Source organism: Populus alba, chromosome 4 (genome assembly GCF_005239225.2).
Source record: "Populus alba chromosome 4, ASM523922v2, whole genome shotgun sequence".
Taxonomy (NCBI): domain Eukaryota; kingdom Viridiplantae; phylum Streptophyta; class Magnoliopsida; order Malpighiales; family Salicaceae; genus Populus; species Populus alba.
This window is the reverse complement of record NC_133287.1, coordinates 18,256,225-18,270,647: the sequence shown is the minus strand read 5'-3', so window position 1 is coordinate 18,270,647 and position 14,423 is coordinate 18,256,225. Positions and strand designations below refer to the sequence as shown.

Sequence of the window (14,423 nt, the reverse complement as noted above, 5' to 3'; positions counted from 1 at the left end):
CTTTAAATACATGCCTAAATTCTTTCTTTCTTTACAATCAACTGGACACGAGATATGAAAAGCCAAAAAAAATGCAAGCACAGATCAAGGCCTTGTCCTTGATTGTGATGGTTGCTTTAACTCTCGCAAAAAATGCTTAGACATGTGAAAGCAAGGAGAACCCTAATAATCCTGAAATAACACAGAGAAAACAAACACTTTCTACGTATATAACATTTAAAGTTCAAGTGGAAGATAATCTTGAAAGTGGGTGGTTTACAATCTGGAAGAGAGAATCTGTCAGCTTTCCTAACAAAGGCAAAATCCAAGAATCCATCAAGGCTGCAAATCTGTAATGAATTCACCACATTCAAGAGCAGGAGCCATTAAACAAAGAGAAAGGCCCTAGTGCTACGAGTGAAGAAGGGCAAAAATTAGGACAAGAGTCGTAAAAGCCATTATTGTTGATTGTAGAGCAGAAGGAGAAGCTGTCTTATACGAGTCTCCCATGGCCAAACCAGCTAACCATGACCCATCCGCTAGCATGGTTTCTCCTCCGGATCCAGTCCCGGATCCAGCCCCAGAATCAATGCCTGAACCAGAGCCCGTGTATTCCAGCCCGGATCCTGTGCCAGACCCCTGTGATGTTGTTGTTCCTTCTGTCGTTGGCGTTGAGTAGCTTGAAGATTTCTGACTGCTACACCACAAGTTAAAGAAAACCATCAATTACTACATACCCTAACAAGAATAATTATTACGGGTCGGGTCAGATTCTCTGGTATAATATAAATGACAACTTCGATTGCAACCTCAATTAATCCTAGAGCACTAAAACAATTAACAAATGAAATAAATTAATCATTCAAAAGAGGATCTTTGGCGTTGCTAGTTTTGCCTCCATCCAGCTCCACACGAACATAAAGTGAAATTAAACATAAACAATCACCACCGACGAATGAAAAAAAACCACTACAATTGCCGTCACACACAACTAAAATCATAATTTTGCTTTCCATAAACAGTAAACCAGAACAAAGCAGACCACGATACTCGATATTCCCTGTGTGGATAATATCAGTGATTTCACCCAGATCATTGTTAAAGCACGCAAAGGAGGGATTTACCAAAGACACCCGCGGCTGCATGCAGATGAAGAAGATCCTAGCCGAGCGTCCGATGCTTTAGTTCAGACATATGGCTAGGATCCACCACTACAAGTAGCCCCGGCTGTCCCTGGTCCTCCTCGCAAAGGAAAAGGGCTAGCCGCTAGACTACCTTTATCTTTAGACAGCATCCATGTAAGAAAGAACAAACTTTCAACGAGACAAAAAAAAAAAGCATCAATTCTATATTAATCAAGCAAAGAAAAACTTCAAACAAGTGGAAGATTCACCAGAAAAAAACAAAAACCCAAAATTACAAAGACAATACTAACCCAAGAGAGACACTTCCTTACCTTGGAGATGAAGGGCAAAAGGTCACTGTATAATCAGCACCGCTACAAGTAAAAGTGCTAGTTGCATCATCATAAGCATAACTGTAAGATTTAGGACAAGCAGCCTTGAACATCTCTGAATAAACAGAAGGTTTACAAGTGGCGGGTGTATTGAACGCGCCACTACAGCAGTACTCCGGGCTCCCAAAAGCTTCACACGCGCTCTTACACGCGTCGCCTTCACCAACCCTCAGTTCTTGTGGACACTGTATGTTAAGATCCGATATACAGCCCGTTGAAGCGCACATGCCCGACCCCCCACTACCTTCCACAACCATGGCCAAATTGTACCCATCTACAAGACTAACATCGTAAAAATCCTGCCCACCCGACCCGAGTGTGAACTCTGCTAATGTAGCAGGTGGAGCAGCTCCAAATCCGTTACATTCAACTTGACCCGACCCGCAGTCACCTGTTGAGCATAACCCGGCTCCGGATTCGTCGAAATTACAGCCGGTTCGAGCCCAAAAACGACCAGACCAGCCAGTTGGGGCTGTAAAAGAACGAGAAGAGTCTTGTGGAAGCTCAAATCCGGTGCTGTCAAGTCTAGGACTGCCCGCATTGGCAAGAATTCCAGGCCAAACTGTGTGCTCACATCTGTTTACAAATGTGAACGTAGCAGCTAAAACACAACCTGTAAAAACATGGAGGTCTATTTGAGAATGATAATGATAGTGTTTATTGGTTGGAAAAATATTAAAATAAATATTTTATTTTATTTTTTAAGATTTATTATTTATATTAAACGATCTAGAAAAAAAAGGATTAATTTAAAAACATGATTGGACAGTAATAACAAACAGAAGCACGAAATGCAAAACCCTTGAAGGAAAATCCAGACAATAGCAAGAATTCCTCCGGCATTCTTTTAGGTTGTTCTTGGAAGAAAAAAAAAAGGTGACTTGATGAGAAAATAGGACCAGAATGTTAATTAGTAACTACATAAAAACATGAGCCCGTAGAAAATGTTGTTGAGATGTGGTTTCTTGGTGTAAAGATTGGGACTTTTCGGCAAAATGAAGTTAAAATTCAAAAACTCTTTAAGCCTAACAAAGAAATGAGTACTTAACCACAAAATGAGCCTAGTAAAAGGCTGTTGCTTAGTTCATATGAATATAAATGTGAGAGAGGGACTAGAAAGTAACAATGGAGAGAGCATTTTTTGTGGGATCATTACCTTTATAACTCACAAGAAGAAGAAGAACAAAGCTGGAAATGAGAGTGGGGAAGCAGCTAGAGAAGTAATCCATGAGGTTTGTTTGTCTCTTTTTTATGGCTTTTGGGATTCTCTTTTCACTTTGAGTACTGGTTTAGTTGGCTCAATTGCAGCTTAAGTTAGAGGAAGTGATAATGAGGAAGGTGAAGGCGCATTGAGGTAATGGCAATGGGGAAGACGATGAAGGGACTGATGATGCCCTGAAAGTGGTGAGGAGTAAAGAGTGAAGAAAGAGAGTGTTGCGATTGGGGGTTCAATGCCCCATAAACAGACAGATGAGCTTATGGGAAGAACCAGGGAGCAGAAACAAGCAGGAGAGACGATGAATGAGCTGTTAGCTCACAGGTATAATAGAACCTCCTCTCTGAGACAGACAGACTGGCCCTCTCTATCTCACTGTTGTCAGAGACATTGTAAAAGAAAGTGATTGCAGCTAAGGTCCCAATTTCTTATCATCAGTTCAGGAAAAATCTTGTTTAGCTTTTCTAACAGCATGTTGTCGATTTTACCTTTTTTCTCAATGGAGACTACCTTTTATTTTTATATATATATATGAAATGTTATATAAATAAATATACACACACTACACATATGTGCACCTGATACCATACATCTCGCAACGGGTTTGATATTGTTTATATATTATTTATGTTTTAGAAGTTATTTAATAACGGTAAATATTATTTTTTTAAGTATTTTTTGTTTAAAAATATATTAAAATAATATTTTTTATTTTCTGAAAATAATTTTTAACATTAATAATTTAAAATAAATTTATTCATTCGTGTTGGTTTAAGTTAATACTGAATGAGTTTGAATTAAATTATTATCTTCTTTTTTTTATTTAATAGTCCTTTAATCTAATTATTACCCAAATCACCTTCGGTTGTTGGCAATGCATACAATGGAGACATGTTAAGAATTAAGAGTAAATTATAAATTTTAGAGTTGTTTAATATTTATATAATTGTTAATTTTAAAGTTTATAGGATTAATTAAGATGTGTATAAATTAACTCAAATAATTATATTAATAAAAAAAAAAAAAGTAAATTGGATTGAATGACTTGCTAGCAAATCTCACGAATATTTTTATATTTTAAAAAATATTTTATTTTATTTTATTTTTTATTTACTTAAAATTAATTTTATTTTAGTATTTTCATGTTATTTTGACGTACCGATATTAAAAATAAACTTTTAAATATAAAAAAATATATATTATTTTAATATTTTTAAATAAAAATGCTTTAAAAATTAATCTATACCAAATATATTATAAGAGGTTAGATGATTCAACCTTGTTTGTTTTTGTATTTTAAAATTACTTATGAAAAATATTTAAAAAATTATTTTTTTTACTTTAAATTAATATTTTTTTATGTTTTCATGTCATTTTAGTGCACTAATATCAAAAATATTTTTAAAAATAAAAAATATTATTTTTATATATTTATTTGATAAAAAATTAATTTTAAAAAAACAAGCATAATTATTCTTTCAAACACTCCTCCAAAGTCAAGAATTCAAAGACCCTTTATACAAGTAATAGGATTTTGTCGTTAAACTTCAGATTTTTTATGAATTATGTTTAGATGTTTTAATTTTTGAATGGTCCGTGTCAGCCCTTATAAATTTAAAAATTTTCAATATTACCTTATATATTTTGTTTATTCATAAATAACAAACGTGGCTAACAAAATGACCTTTTATTGTGTTCTTGCTTCTACTAACGACAATGCTCTTCTCCTACAATATATTAGATCCAAGCCCCTAATTTACAGAATTTATGATTTGACATCCCAAAAAAATTATTCTTGATTTTTTTTTTCAATGTCAGAATAATAATAAAGTTATGAAATTTTCAAAAGAAGGTAAAAAAGAAGCCCTCAAAATTCACCTATTTCAACATCCTGCAAAAATAACTTTTCATTACTTGAAAAAACTAAATTAATTAATTAACAATTCTAGTGGTTTCCCAGGGGACACTGGCTGTTCCAGTACGTGAAACCCCATAGCATAAATAACGGGGAACCGTTTGATTCGTATACATAAAGAAAGTCAAAAAGAAGCAAAACTTTTAAGATTAGAGGCCCCAGTGCCCCACCAATCACATTTTGCCACCACTTTATTTTTCACATCAGCAACAGTTGCTTAAAACTAGAAAAAAAATATTGATTCAGTACCATGTAGCTCTGACAAGGCTGGGATGGAGACTATTTAGATGTGGGTCCATCCGATCATCGGCTCATAAATTGCCACGACGAGTAATATGACGGTCGATTTGTGCCACGTGGTATGTCCGGATTTGGGGTCCTCGCTTCTGTAGTGCAATTATGGGAAAAGCATAGGATTCTTATACTCTCTCGTCTTTTCATGATCTACTGTAGATTCTTTGGAAGCTGAAAATATTATTGACTTGAATTATTTAAAAATTAAGAGTACAATTAATTGGAACTATCAAGAAGTATACTGACAATCAATCTTATTACCCGCCTGGGCGGGATATTTCCTCAGTCCTCGTTCTAATGGTTTTTATACAAATGGTCAAGAACATCAAATAAGAGTCCGCGCTACTCCGAGTATGCGACCAAAGTTTTCCAAATGATATAATAATACAAGATAAATTGGGTTGAATTTATTAAAATGATATATGTAGTATGAGATTAAAATAATTTGTCAAAAAAATTATAAAATTCAAGATTTAATAACTTGTCAAAGATAAAAATAAAAACTATAACGCTGAAAAAAAAATCTAATTCCATTTGAGCTAACTTGATAAATCCATAACTCGTGATATGTGACCGAGATAAAAAAATAATTTTAAAAGAAAGACTTGGTATAAAAGACAAAAGTTCAATAAAAAAATATTAAAAAAATCAAGTCAACTTAAAAAACCTACAACCTATGATATCAGATCAAGATAAAAAATAATCTCAAGAGAAGGACATGGTAAAAAAGATCAAAGTTCAATTAAAAAAAACATAAAATAACCAAGTTAACTCGGGTTAATTTATCAACCCGCTCTTTGAATAACCAAACAAAAAGAAAAGTGAAAAAATAACAAGGTTCAAGTGCAAATAACTTGATACAAAATAATGAAACTAAAAAAAAAATCTCATAAAAAAATCAAGAAAAAATAAATAAAGCCAACTTGGGTTGAAATCGATTAACTCATCACTCGCAACATGAAATTAAAATAAAAAAATAAACTAAGAAGGTGATAAAAAAAAAACTAAGAAAATGATTAAAAAAAAATGTAATCAAAAGAATGGGAACTATAACTAAATAAATAAAATTAAGTAAATTAAATATTGAGGTATAAAAAAAAAAAAAAAAAAAGAGAGAGGATAAATTAAGAAAATGATAAGAATATAGAAATCAAAAGAATAAGGATAAAAATAGATCAAGAAAAAAAATGCAATAAAATTGGAAAAGCATGATATTGCATAAAATAACAATAATCAAGAAAAGTATAAAATACAAAAATAGAGCTATCAAGAGTAGAGGGACCAAATCGGATAAGAAATCAAATTGAATAAAATGCTTAGCTAAGAAACCGAGAAAAAAAAACTTCAAAAAGAATCAAAAGCAAAATAAACAATAATCAAAAGGAGGGTCAAAATCAATAAAATCCACAAATTGAAAGACACAATTGAATTTTGAAAGTCATGTAAGAATTTCTAGAAAATGAAAGAGAAAATATAGAAGAAAGTAAAAGAAAAAATAAAAAATTCACCACAACCCAACTATACCTCATTTGCAAGCATGTGTTACATCACTAGAAAAAGAATGACTTGTCTCCCAATGCCACCATAAAGGTGGAATTTTGGCAGCTAAAAGTGACCTCATGCGCCACCTGAATAACACAAAGATCATCACATGGTGACGTGTGCATTGTACATTCAATAATTTTTTAAACAATAATATTTAATAATGTAAAACTATCATGTAACCCTAAACAAATTAAAAAATAACAATAAAAATATAATTAAAACACTAAGATATACTTGAAATTAATCTTAGTTTTTTTCATATTCCAAATGTAGTTTTGCAATTTCACTATTTTGTTAATGGAAAAGATGGAAAACCCACATGTGCATGTTCATCTTAATTTTCTACCTAGGGGTACGATCATAACTTAGCATGATAAATTATTTTCAAAAGACAAAAAAGAATGTATACGGAAGCTTGATATTTTTTTGCTTTTAAGGGTGAAATGATCATTTTACTACAATAAAAAAAAAAATGTTCGGATAAATTTGTCCCCAATCAATTTTACAATAACTAATGCACTCTCTGGAAAAGACTATTGTACCCACAATTGCAAGCATAATTATTTTTTTTAACAATAATCAATAAATTTTTATAAAGGTTAAAAAAATAATTACATTACTCCAAAGAACGAGAAAATATGTCTAGAGGTACAATACATAACCAATGCTTTTTAGTTTTTTTTTTTATTATTATTGAAAAAATAGCAAAAGGTGAAGTATAAACATTTAAATTAAGATCATCAAAGATATTTAATATTAACTAAAACAAAACTAACAGAGAAAGGAATTTTATTGTAACTCTCTTACAAAACATTATTCATTAGAATAAAGCTTCTTCTTTCTTTTTTCATTGATTTTTTTTCAATCAATGCTTTTTTTTGTTGAATTTTATCATTCAAGATCATATTTACTTTTTTATCGAGTTATCTCATTTTTATGACACGATTAAAAATTTGATTGGTTAATCCAGTTAACTCGAGGTTTTTTTTTTCTTAATTGACCCCCCTAAATTTCATTATTTAATATTGAGTTGATTGAAATTTAAGTTTCATGATTTATTTTGGTTTGTTTTCTTTTAGGTTATCCAAACTTTATGTGCGGAGAATAGTGCTCTTCGAGTTAACTCGAGTTGACTCGTATTGTTTTTTGTGTTTTTTTTTAATTAGTTTTTTTTTCAAATAGCATAAAATAAAATAGAAAACTCGCATAAATTGGACACATTTTTTAAAAAAGAATTTGATTTTTAATTAGAATTTAATAGCATAAAATAAAACTTTAAAGACTAAAATAATTTATTAAAAAATACATAGCATATACACAATGTTTTGTTCTGTGAGTAGGTGTGGCAGAAAACTCGCATCATTCGTAGGTCCACACCACACGATTTTGAAGACCATTCAAACCACTTTCCATGATAAAAAGTATACCGCTTCATTGTTCCCCTCCCCATAGGAATAATAAAGGGTTTAAACAAAAACATAATAAAAGATGAGTGATTCTTTGCTTTTGTCATCATGTATTATTTATTTATTTATATAAGGTATATTGGTCGGTTTATACTGTTACACGTACCAAATTAGATTTTTATATCCTAAATAAAGCTTACAAAACAAAATTTATACCCCACGATCCATGATCCATGAATATTAATATTAATGAGCAGAGAAAGCCTTACTACAAATCCATATTCGTTTTATTCTCCCTTTCTTGTAATTTATTCATGATTGTAACATATGTTTGTGAAATCACGAACATCCCGTGAAGGCAGCTCACAGTCTTCCTGGACATGTACAATGTTGTCTAGTCTACCTTTGTTTTCTAATCACAGTCTTTTGTTTAATTATTTAATTGTGAACATGAGGAATCAAATAAAATCATAATAACCATTATCTTAGAACTTCATAATTCTCACATTCAAAATAAATATTTAAAAAAAGCATTCTGTTTTGATGATTGAAATCCTGAATGTGAATTGATAAAGAAAATTGTATTTCTCTTTTAACCCCTTATATTTTATTACGTAAGTTTTGATGGAATAAAATATACTGTTATGGATAAAGAGTGAACTAGTATTTTACACAAGAGACTTTTTATTTCACGCATCTATTAAGTATATGGTTATTAAAATAAAAAAACTACTTCTCAAAGTTGACCAATAAGGTTTCAACATTAATATTTTATTAAATCATTTAAGAGCCTATTATTTTATCTACGTGGGCCATGACTTATATTTTTCCACTTGGCTCACGTAATATTTACTTTTTTATGGTTTAATGAATATACTAACATGATGCACGTAGAGTAACACTAAAACTTTATATATACTAGTCTCGCGTATATCATAATTAAGTAAGAACTAATAAGATTAATTCATGACAGTTGTATATCATTTATTCGACATAGTTCCTTTTATATACTACAATATTAGTCTTTACCTAGTATAATATATAAACGAGAAGCACGTAATCAGTTCAACAATAATATCTCTAAAAAAAATAATTCGTGTTATAATTATTTTAATCCAATAATGTATACTAAATAGAAAACAATAAATATAAGAAACATCTTTATAGATGATCTTTTAGTATCAAATACATAATCATCATAAATCATGATATAATATCAACAATTATATTCCATAGTACCTATTATTTCAACATGATTAGTGAAAATATTGAGTGACAATCTTTTCGTTAATGGATCAACAACTATAATAATTGTGTTGATGTGTTCAATTGGTATATTTTGTTTTTAAATTTTTTCATCAATGACAAGTATTTTAATTTCATGTGTTTTGCACCTTTTGAATATATGTCGTTCTTAAAAGAAAAAAACAACTATAAAATTATTACAATAAATTTTTAGTGGCTCAGCGTTGCTATTAACTAGTCTAAGTCTTGAAATAAAGTTTTGCAACCAATTTGTTTGAATTATAGCCTCAAAGCATGCCACAAATTCAACTTTCATAATGGATGCAACAATAGTATATTACTTTGCACTCTTTCATGAAATTATCCATCCAGCTAAAAGGAATAAATAACCAAATATGAATTTTCTTGTATCTATATATTCAGCAAAATCTAAACCTAAATATTTAATGATCCCAAGACATCAAATTTTCTATTAGGGCGCATGTAATTTTTTGTCCTTGCAAGTATCTCAATACTTTATTTACAACCTTCCTATGGTCTAAACCTAGATCACTTTAGTACATGCTTAGCATTCCAACAAAATGTCTAGACCGGTACAAGTTTGAGCATACATCAAGCTCCCAACAATTTATGTATATGAAATTCCTTTTATTTTTTTGTGTTCCAATTCATTATTCGGGCATTGAATGTGACTGAACTTATCTCTCTTTTGAATGTGAATAATATTTGTTGAGAATTTATTCATTCTAAATTTCTCTTAAACTTTATTGATATAAGCTTTTTGAGACAACCCAAACAATTCTTATGATCTATCCTAAAATATTTATATCCCAATCACATATGTTACCTCTTTCATGTCTTTCATCTCAAAGTTTTTAGAGAGAATTTTTTAAATCTTGTGTAGTAAATAAAGATCATTACTTGCAAGTAAGATATCATCAACATATATAAATTTTTTGTGCTCGTGTAGACTCTTAAGTCTTGTTTCCTCCTAAACAAGCATACTGTGCATTTCATGTACATTCCATTTGTCCTTCATTGTATTATAGTTCATTTAAAAAGGACCATATCTAAGAGGTAGCCAAATGATAACAAATGGCACAAGAAAATTCACATCCATATTCATTCCTAGTGACTTAAGTTTTGATGTAATATTTGTCATTTCAATTACATGTTCATGCATGGTATGAGAACCATCAAATTTTATGGTGGTTAAAGTATCCATTAATATCCCAGCAAGTGACTTACTAGCAATTTGGGAACATTTTTTTTGTAAATATCATAAATTCCCTGGCACTTTTAGTTCTGGGAAGAGAAAACTTGATGTTATTAGCTATACTCATTCGCATAACTATTAGGTTGTCTCTTTGATATTTCCCAAGCTTTATAAAATGATTCTTCTTCGACACTACTAATGTCAATAATAGTAGCAAGTTTTTTAACTTAAAGTGCCAAATCAAGATCCAAGACAGTTAAGTGAAATTAAACTTGTTCACACTAGTCAAATAAATTAAGCCCATTGATTATTAGAACATATGAAGCTTGCAAATAAAGGGACATAGGAATATATACTGCAAAGATTTATAAAAATACTCAAACATTAATGCTTTGAATCAAAACTTAAATATATTATACAAATCCAAATACACACACACCATTATCTTCTTTTGGTGAAGCAACAATATACAAAAAATAATCATAATGATGATAATAAAATTTAAGATTTGGTAATTATATATATATGCACTAATTAGATGAATTTACTTTCTCTGGTTATATAAACATAACTAACAACACATATTGATTACCAGCAATTATATTTATTAATAATAAGAGCAAAGATGATCCTAAAATACCTTATAACATTGAACTTTAATTCACCCATAAATAAACAATTATCATGATATTTATAAGCATAAAATTCATGGGTCATTGAAAACAAAGAGCATTGTACAATACAAAACTCATTTGTCTTAATGATTAACATTTTCAAATTGTAAACATAGTACTTAAACATAAATATTCTAACATATAGTAATAAACATTTCATGTTCTTACTTTAATTTTAATCATGCTTAAGAACATATAAACAATGATTATTATATATTAGAAATAGACTAAAATACTAATTCTTTTAAAATCTCCATTCCTATACAAATACTCCATATTGGAGAACTTATGATTAATTTTGGATCAACAGTTTAATCTCTCAACTTCAACTCCTCAATTATACATAAATATAGTTTTTTTTTTGAAAAGCTTCTTGAGAACCGATATAAATATAGTATTAACTATAATATTATTATTATTGTTGTTATTGTTGTTGTTGTTAAATATAATGGTATTTGAAGTGAGGAATCCCAAGTATAAACCAAGAGCCAAAATTCTTTATGCAACAACATATATAATCATCCTTGTTTTTTTACGCTATAGTTTCTTTAAGTTTATTTGTGCAGCAATCCTAGAAAATTAGTGAACGGTGACTTCATTCTCTAGAATTATTCAAATTTAAGAATTAACTATTCCAAAAAAAATTAAAATCAAACGGCTATAAATCAATTGGGGAATGCCAAAAAAATCATGATCAACTAGAAGTGTCACAACCTAGGTTTGGGCCACACCAAAGCATTCTTTGTACGCGCGGCAGTAGTTTTTGAAATTTACAGGTAGTTTTTCTTAAGCCATCATCAATTATGAAAATATAAACAATAATATTCTTTGATAAATACTCATATGCAAAAATCATTATAATAAGCAGTGGAAGAATAAAATAAACTCCTCAAATTAAAATCTAGACTTTATAAGAAATTAGGAGAAGCAATAATTTTTAAATGAAAAAACATGAATTTCTAAAACTAAAGTTCTGATAGCAATCTCTAACCAGTATGAATACATTTCACAACGGAGTATATTTTCTACGCATTTTCCAAGAGATACTTATGCATTTGAACTGTATAATTCTTTCTATGCTTGACGTGGAACTGCTTTTGATGATCTAGCTTGTCTCATCCTTCCCGGTGCCGGTGAAACTTTGGAAGGGAGGCCCCAGGGCCACCCTAGCGGTGCCTGTAAATTATTAAAAATTTGAAATGTTGAATTGTGGATCAGGCTTTGCTTTTCATGCATTTCTCGAGACGAACAAAGCTTTTGAATTCCTCCTTTTCCTCCTTTCGTTTTGTCAAAAGCATCAACTGTAGCGGTAATTAGTGTTTAGAATCAAAACATTCCTTCTTGGACCCATTCCTCTCTCCGTTTTCTCAAAAAACCCTTTTCAGGCATTCATCTTTCTTTTGAAAAAAGAAGAAGAAACTCTTATCTATGGTTTAATGGTCTGTATGAACATTGAAGCATGCTTTCTTATGATGACTTTCTTTTGCTCATGGTGTATTTACATCAACGTTTATTCACTGAAATCAAACCTGTTCCTTAAAAAAAAGAAGGAAACCCAGTCCTTTTTTAAATAGATTTAAGCCTATTCCCAATAACTGAAATTAAAAAACCGTTTGTCTCTGTGTTTGCACCTGCGTTTGGTGCAAATTTGAAATTTTTTTTTTATTAAAATTAAGTTTGGTTTGTACTTTTTAGATCGTTTTGATGTGCTGATGTCAAAAATAATTTTTAAAAAATGAAAAAACATCATTGGCATGTATTTCGGCACGAAAAGCTATTTGAAAAGCAACCGCTACCACACTGCCAAACACGCTCTAAGCCCTTCCCGATCACGGGTCGGGGAGGAAAAATAATATATTTTTTGGTTTTTCTTTGAATTTAAACACAAAACGTGGATGATTAGACAAATAAAGAACTCCCACTTCCTAAGGGTTCTTATAGGGTTGGCGATTCAATTTTTGTGTTTGTTTTTGTATTTTAAAAATATTTTTAAAAAAATTTGAAATTGTTTTTTTTTCAAATTAATATATTTTTTAGTATTTTTATATTATTTTAATGTGTTATGTTAAAAATAATTTTTTAAAAATTAAAAAAATATTATTTTAATATACTTTCAAATAATAAATATTTTTAAAAATAATTATAACCATATCTTCAAATACGTTCACATGAGCATATTACTGTAACTTGGTAGTTCTTTACAAAAATAAAAAATAAATAAAATAATTAGAGCATTTTAGTTTCAACGTAAAAAAACATATCATGTTATATGGGAGATTTTGCAAGTCAGCACCACAGTCTGACTCTATTTCTGCTTTGGTCAAAGCATGGGCAGCTTATGGGTTGTGTGGCTTTGTGCCAATTGATATCTTCCACCTCCTGGAACTCTGTAAGAAGAGGAACAATTGCGCCGCCCGGGAAATCATGTGTTAACGGTGGTTCTCCACTGTTTAGGGACTATCAAGTATCTGTGCCTCTCTCATAGTCAACCTAAGGCATGTTTCTTGATTGGTGCTAATTATCGTGGTGGTGACTATTTTAATGCTTGTGGTCATTACTGCTAAAAACTTTTTTTTTTTTTTTTGAAATGACACGAGAAAAATATATTGCAGACTTATATTATAAAATCTTAAAATTAAAAGTATATTTTTTAACTAATTATATAAATAATTTCAGCGAAATAATAAATAATAATATAATATAATTAAGATAAAAAATAAAATAAACAATACAAAAATCAAAACATCTTAAAATACATAGTTCAAATAAAAAATTATACATAATTTAACTTAAAATCCCTTACAATACAATTATGTCCATAAATTTTCATTACCTAACAATCAACAAGCCTAAAACAAATAATTTGTTGGTGTGTCATGTAGAGATGATCATTTTCCAGTTTGGTTCGGTTTTTATAAAAAAAAAGTAACAAAACTAATTTAAAAAAAAAAAAACCGAAACCGGTTTCTGTTTAATTCGATTTAGTTTTTTAGGAGAAAAACCAGTTCAAACCGGTTTGGCTCGAATATTTTTCTAATTTTTTCGGTTTCAGTTCGATTCAATTCAGTTTTTTTCAATTTCAAACTTATAAAACCGAATTGGTTAGTTTTTTAAAAAATTTTATCGGTTTTTTTTCACGATTCGATTTTTTCGATTATTTTTTTTAGTTTTCTCGGTTTTTTGGTTTTTTTGCTCACCCCTAATGTCATGTAAACTAAAATCAATATCATTATTTTCATTTTCCTCGTTATTCCTAAGACATTCATAAATATCATTACCATATAAAGAATTATTAGTGTTACTACGAGTATTAACACCAATATTTTTAGCATTGGTGCTATTAATTAACACCAATATTGTTAACAATGTTTAATTAAAAAATCATTGAATTCTTTAGATTGACATCAATTAAAATCT

At 29.9% G+C, this 14,423-nt stretch overlaps 1 protein-coding gene across 2 annotated transcripts; it reads right to left on the bottom strand.

Moving 5' to 3' along the window:
* Positions 1-184: 184 nt before the first annotated feature.
* Positions 185-3,153, bottom strand: LOC118040476 (thaumatin-like protein 1). Of its 2 annotated transcripts, none has more exons than XM_035047436.2 (3): positions 2,652-3,153; positions 1,436-2,108; positions 185-676 (listed from the first exon to the last, which is right to left on the bottom strand). In XM_035047436.2, exons 1-3 carry the CDS (start codon positions 2,722-2,724, stop codon positions 391-393), a joined length of 1,032 nt encoding a protein of 343 aa, XP_034903327.1. In that variant the 5' UTR covers positions 2,725-3,153; the 3' UTR covers positions 185-390. The 2 variants fall into 2 exon arrangements, with proteins under 2 accessions (XP_034903327.1, XP_034903328.1); XM_035047437.2 differs by having other exon boundaries at positions 185-673; positions 2,652-3,151.
* Positions 3,154-14,423: the final 11,270 nt, after the last annotated feature.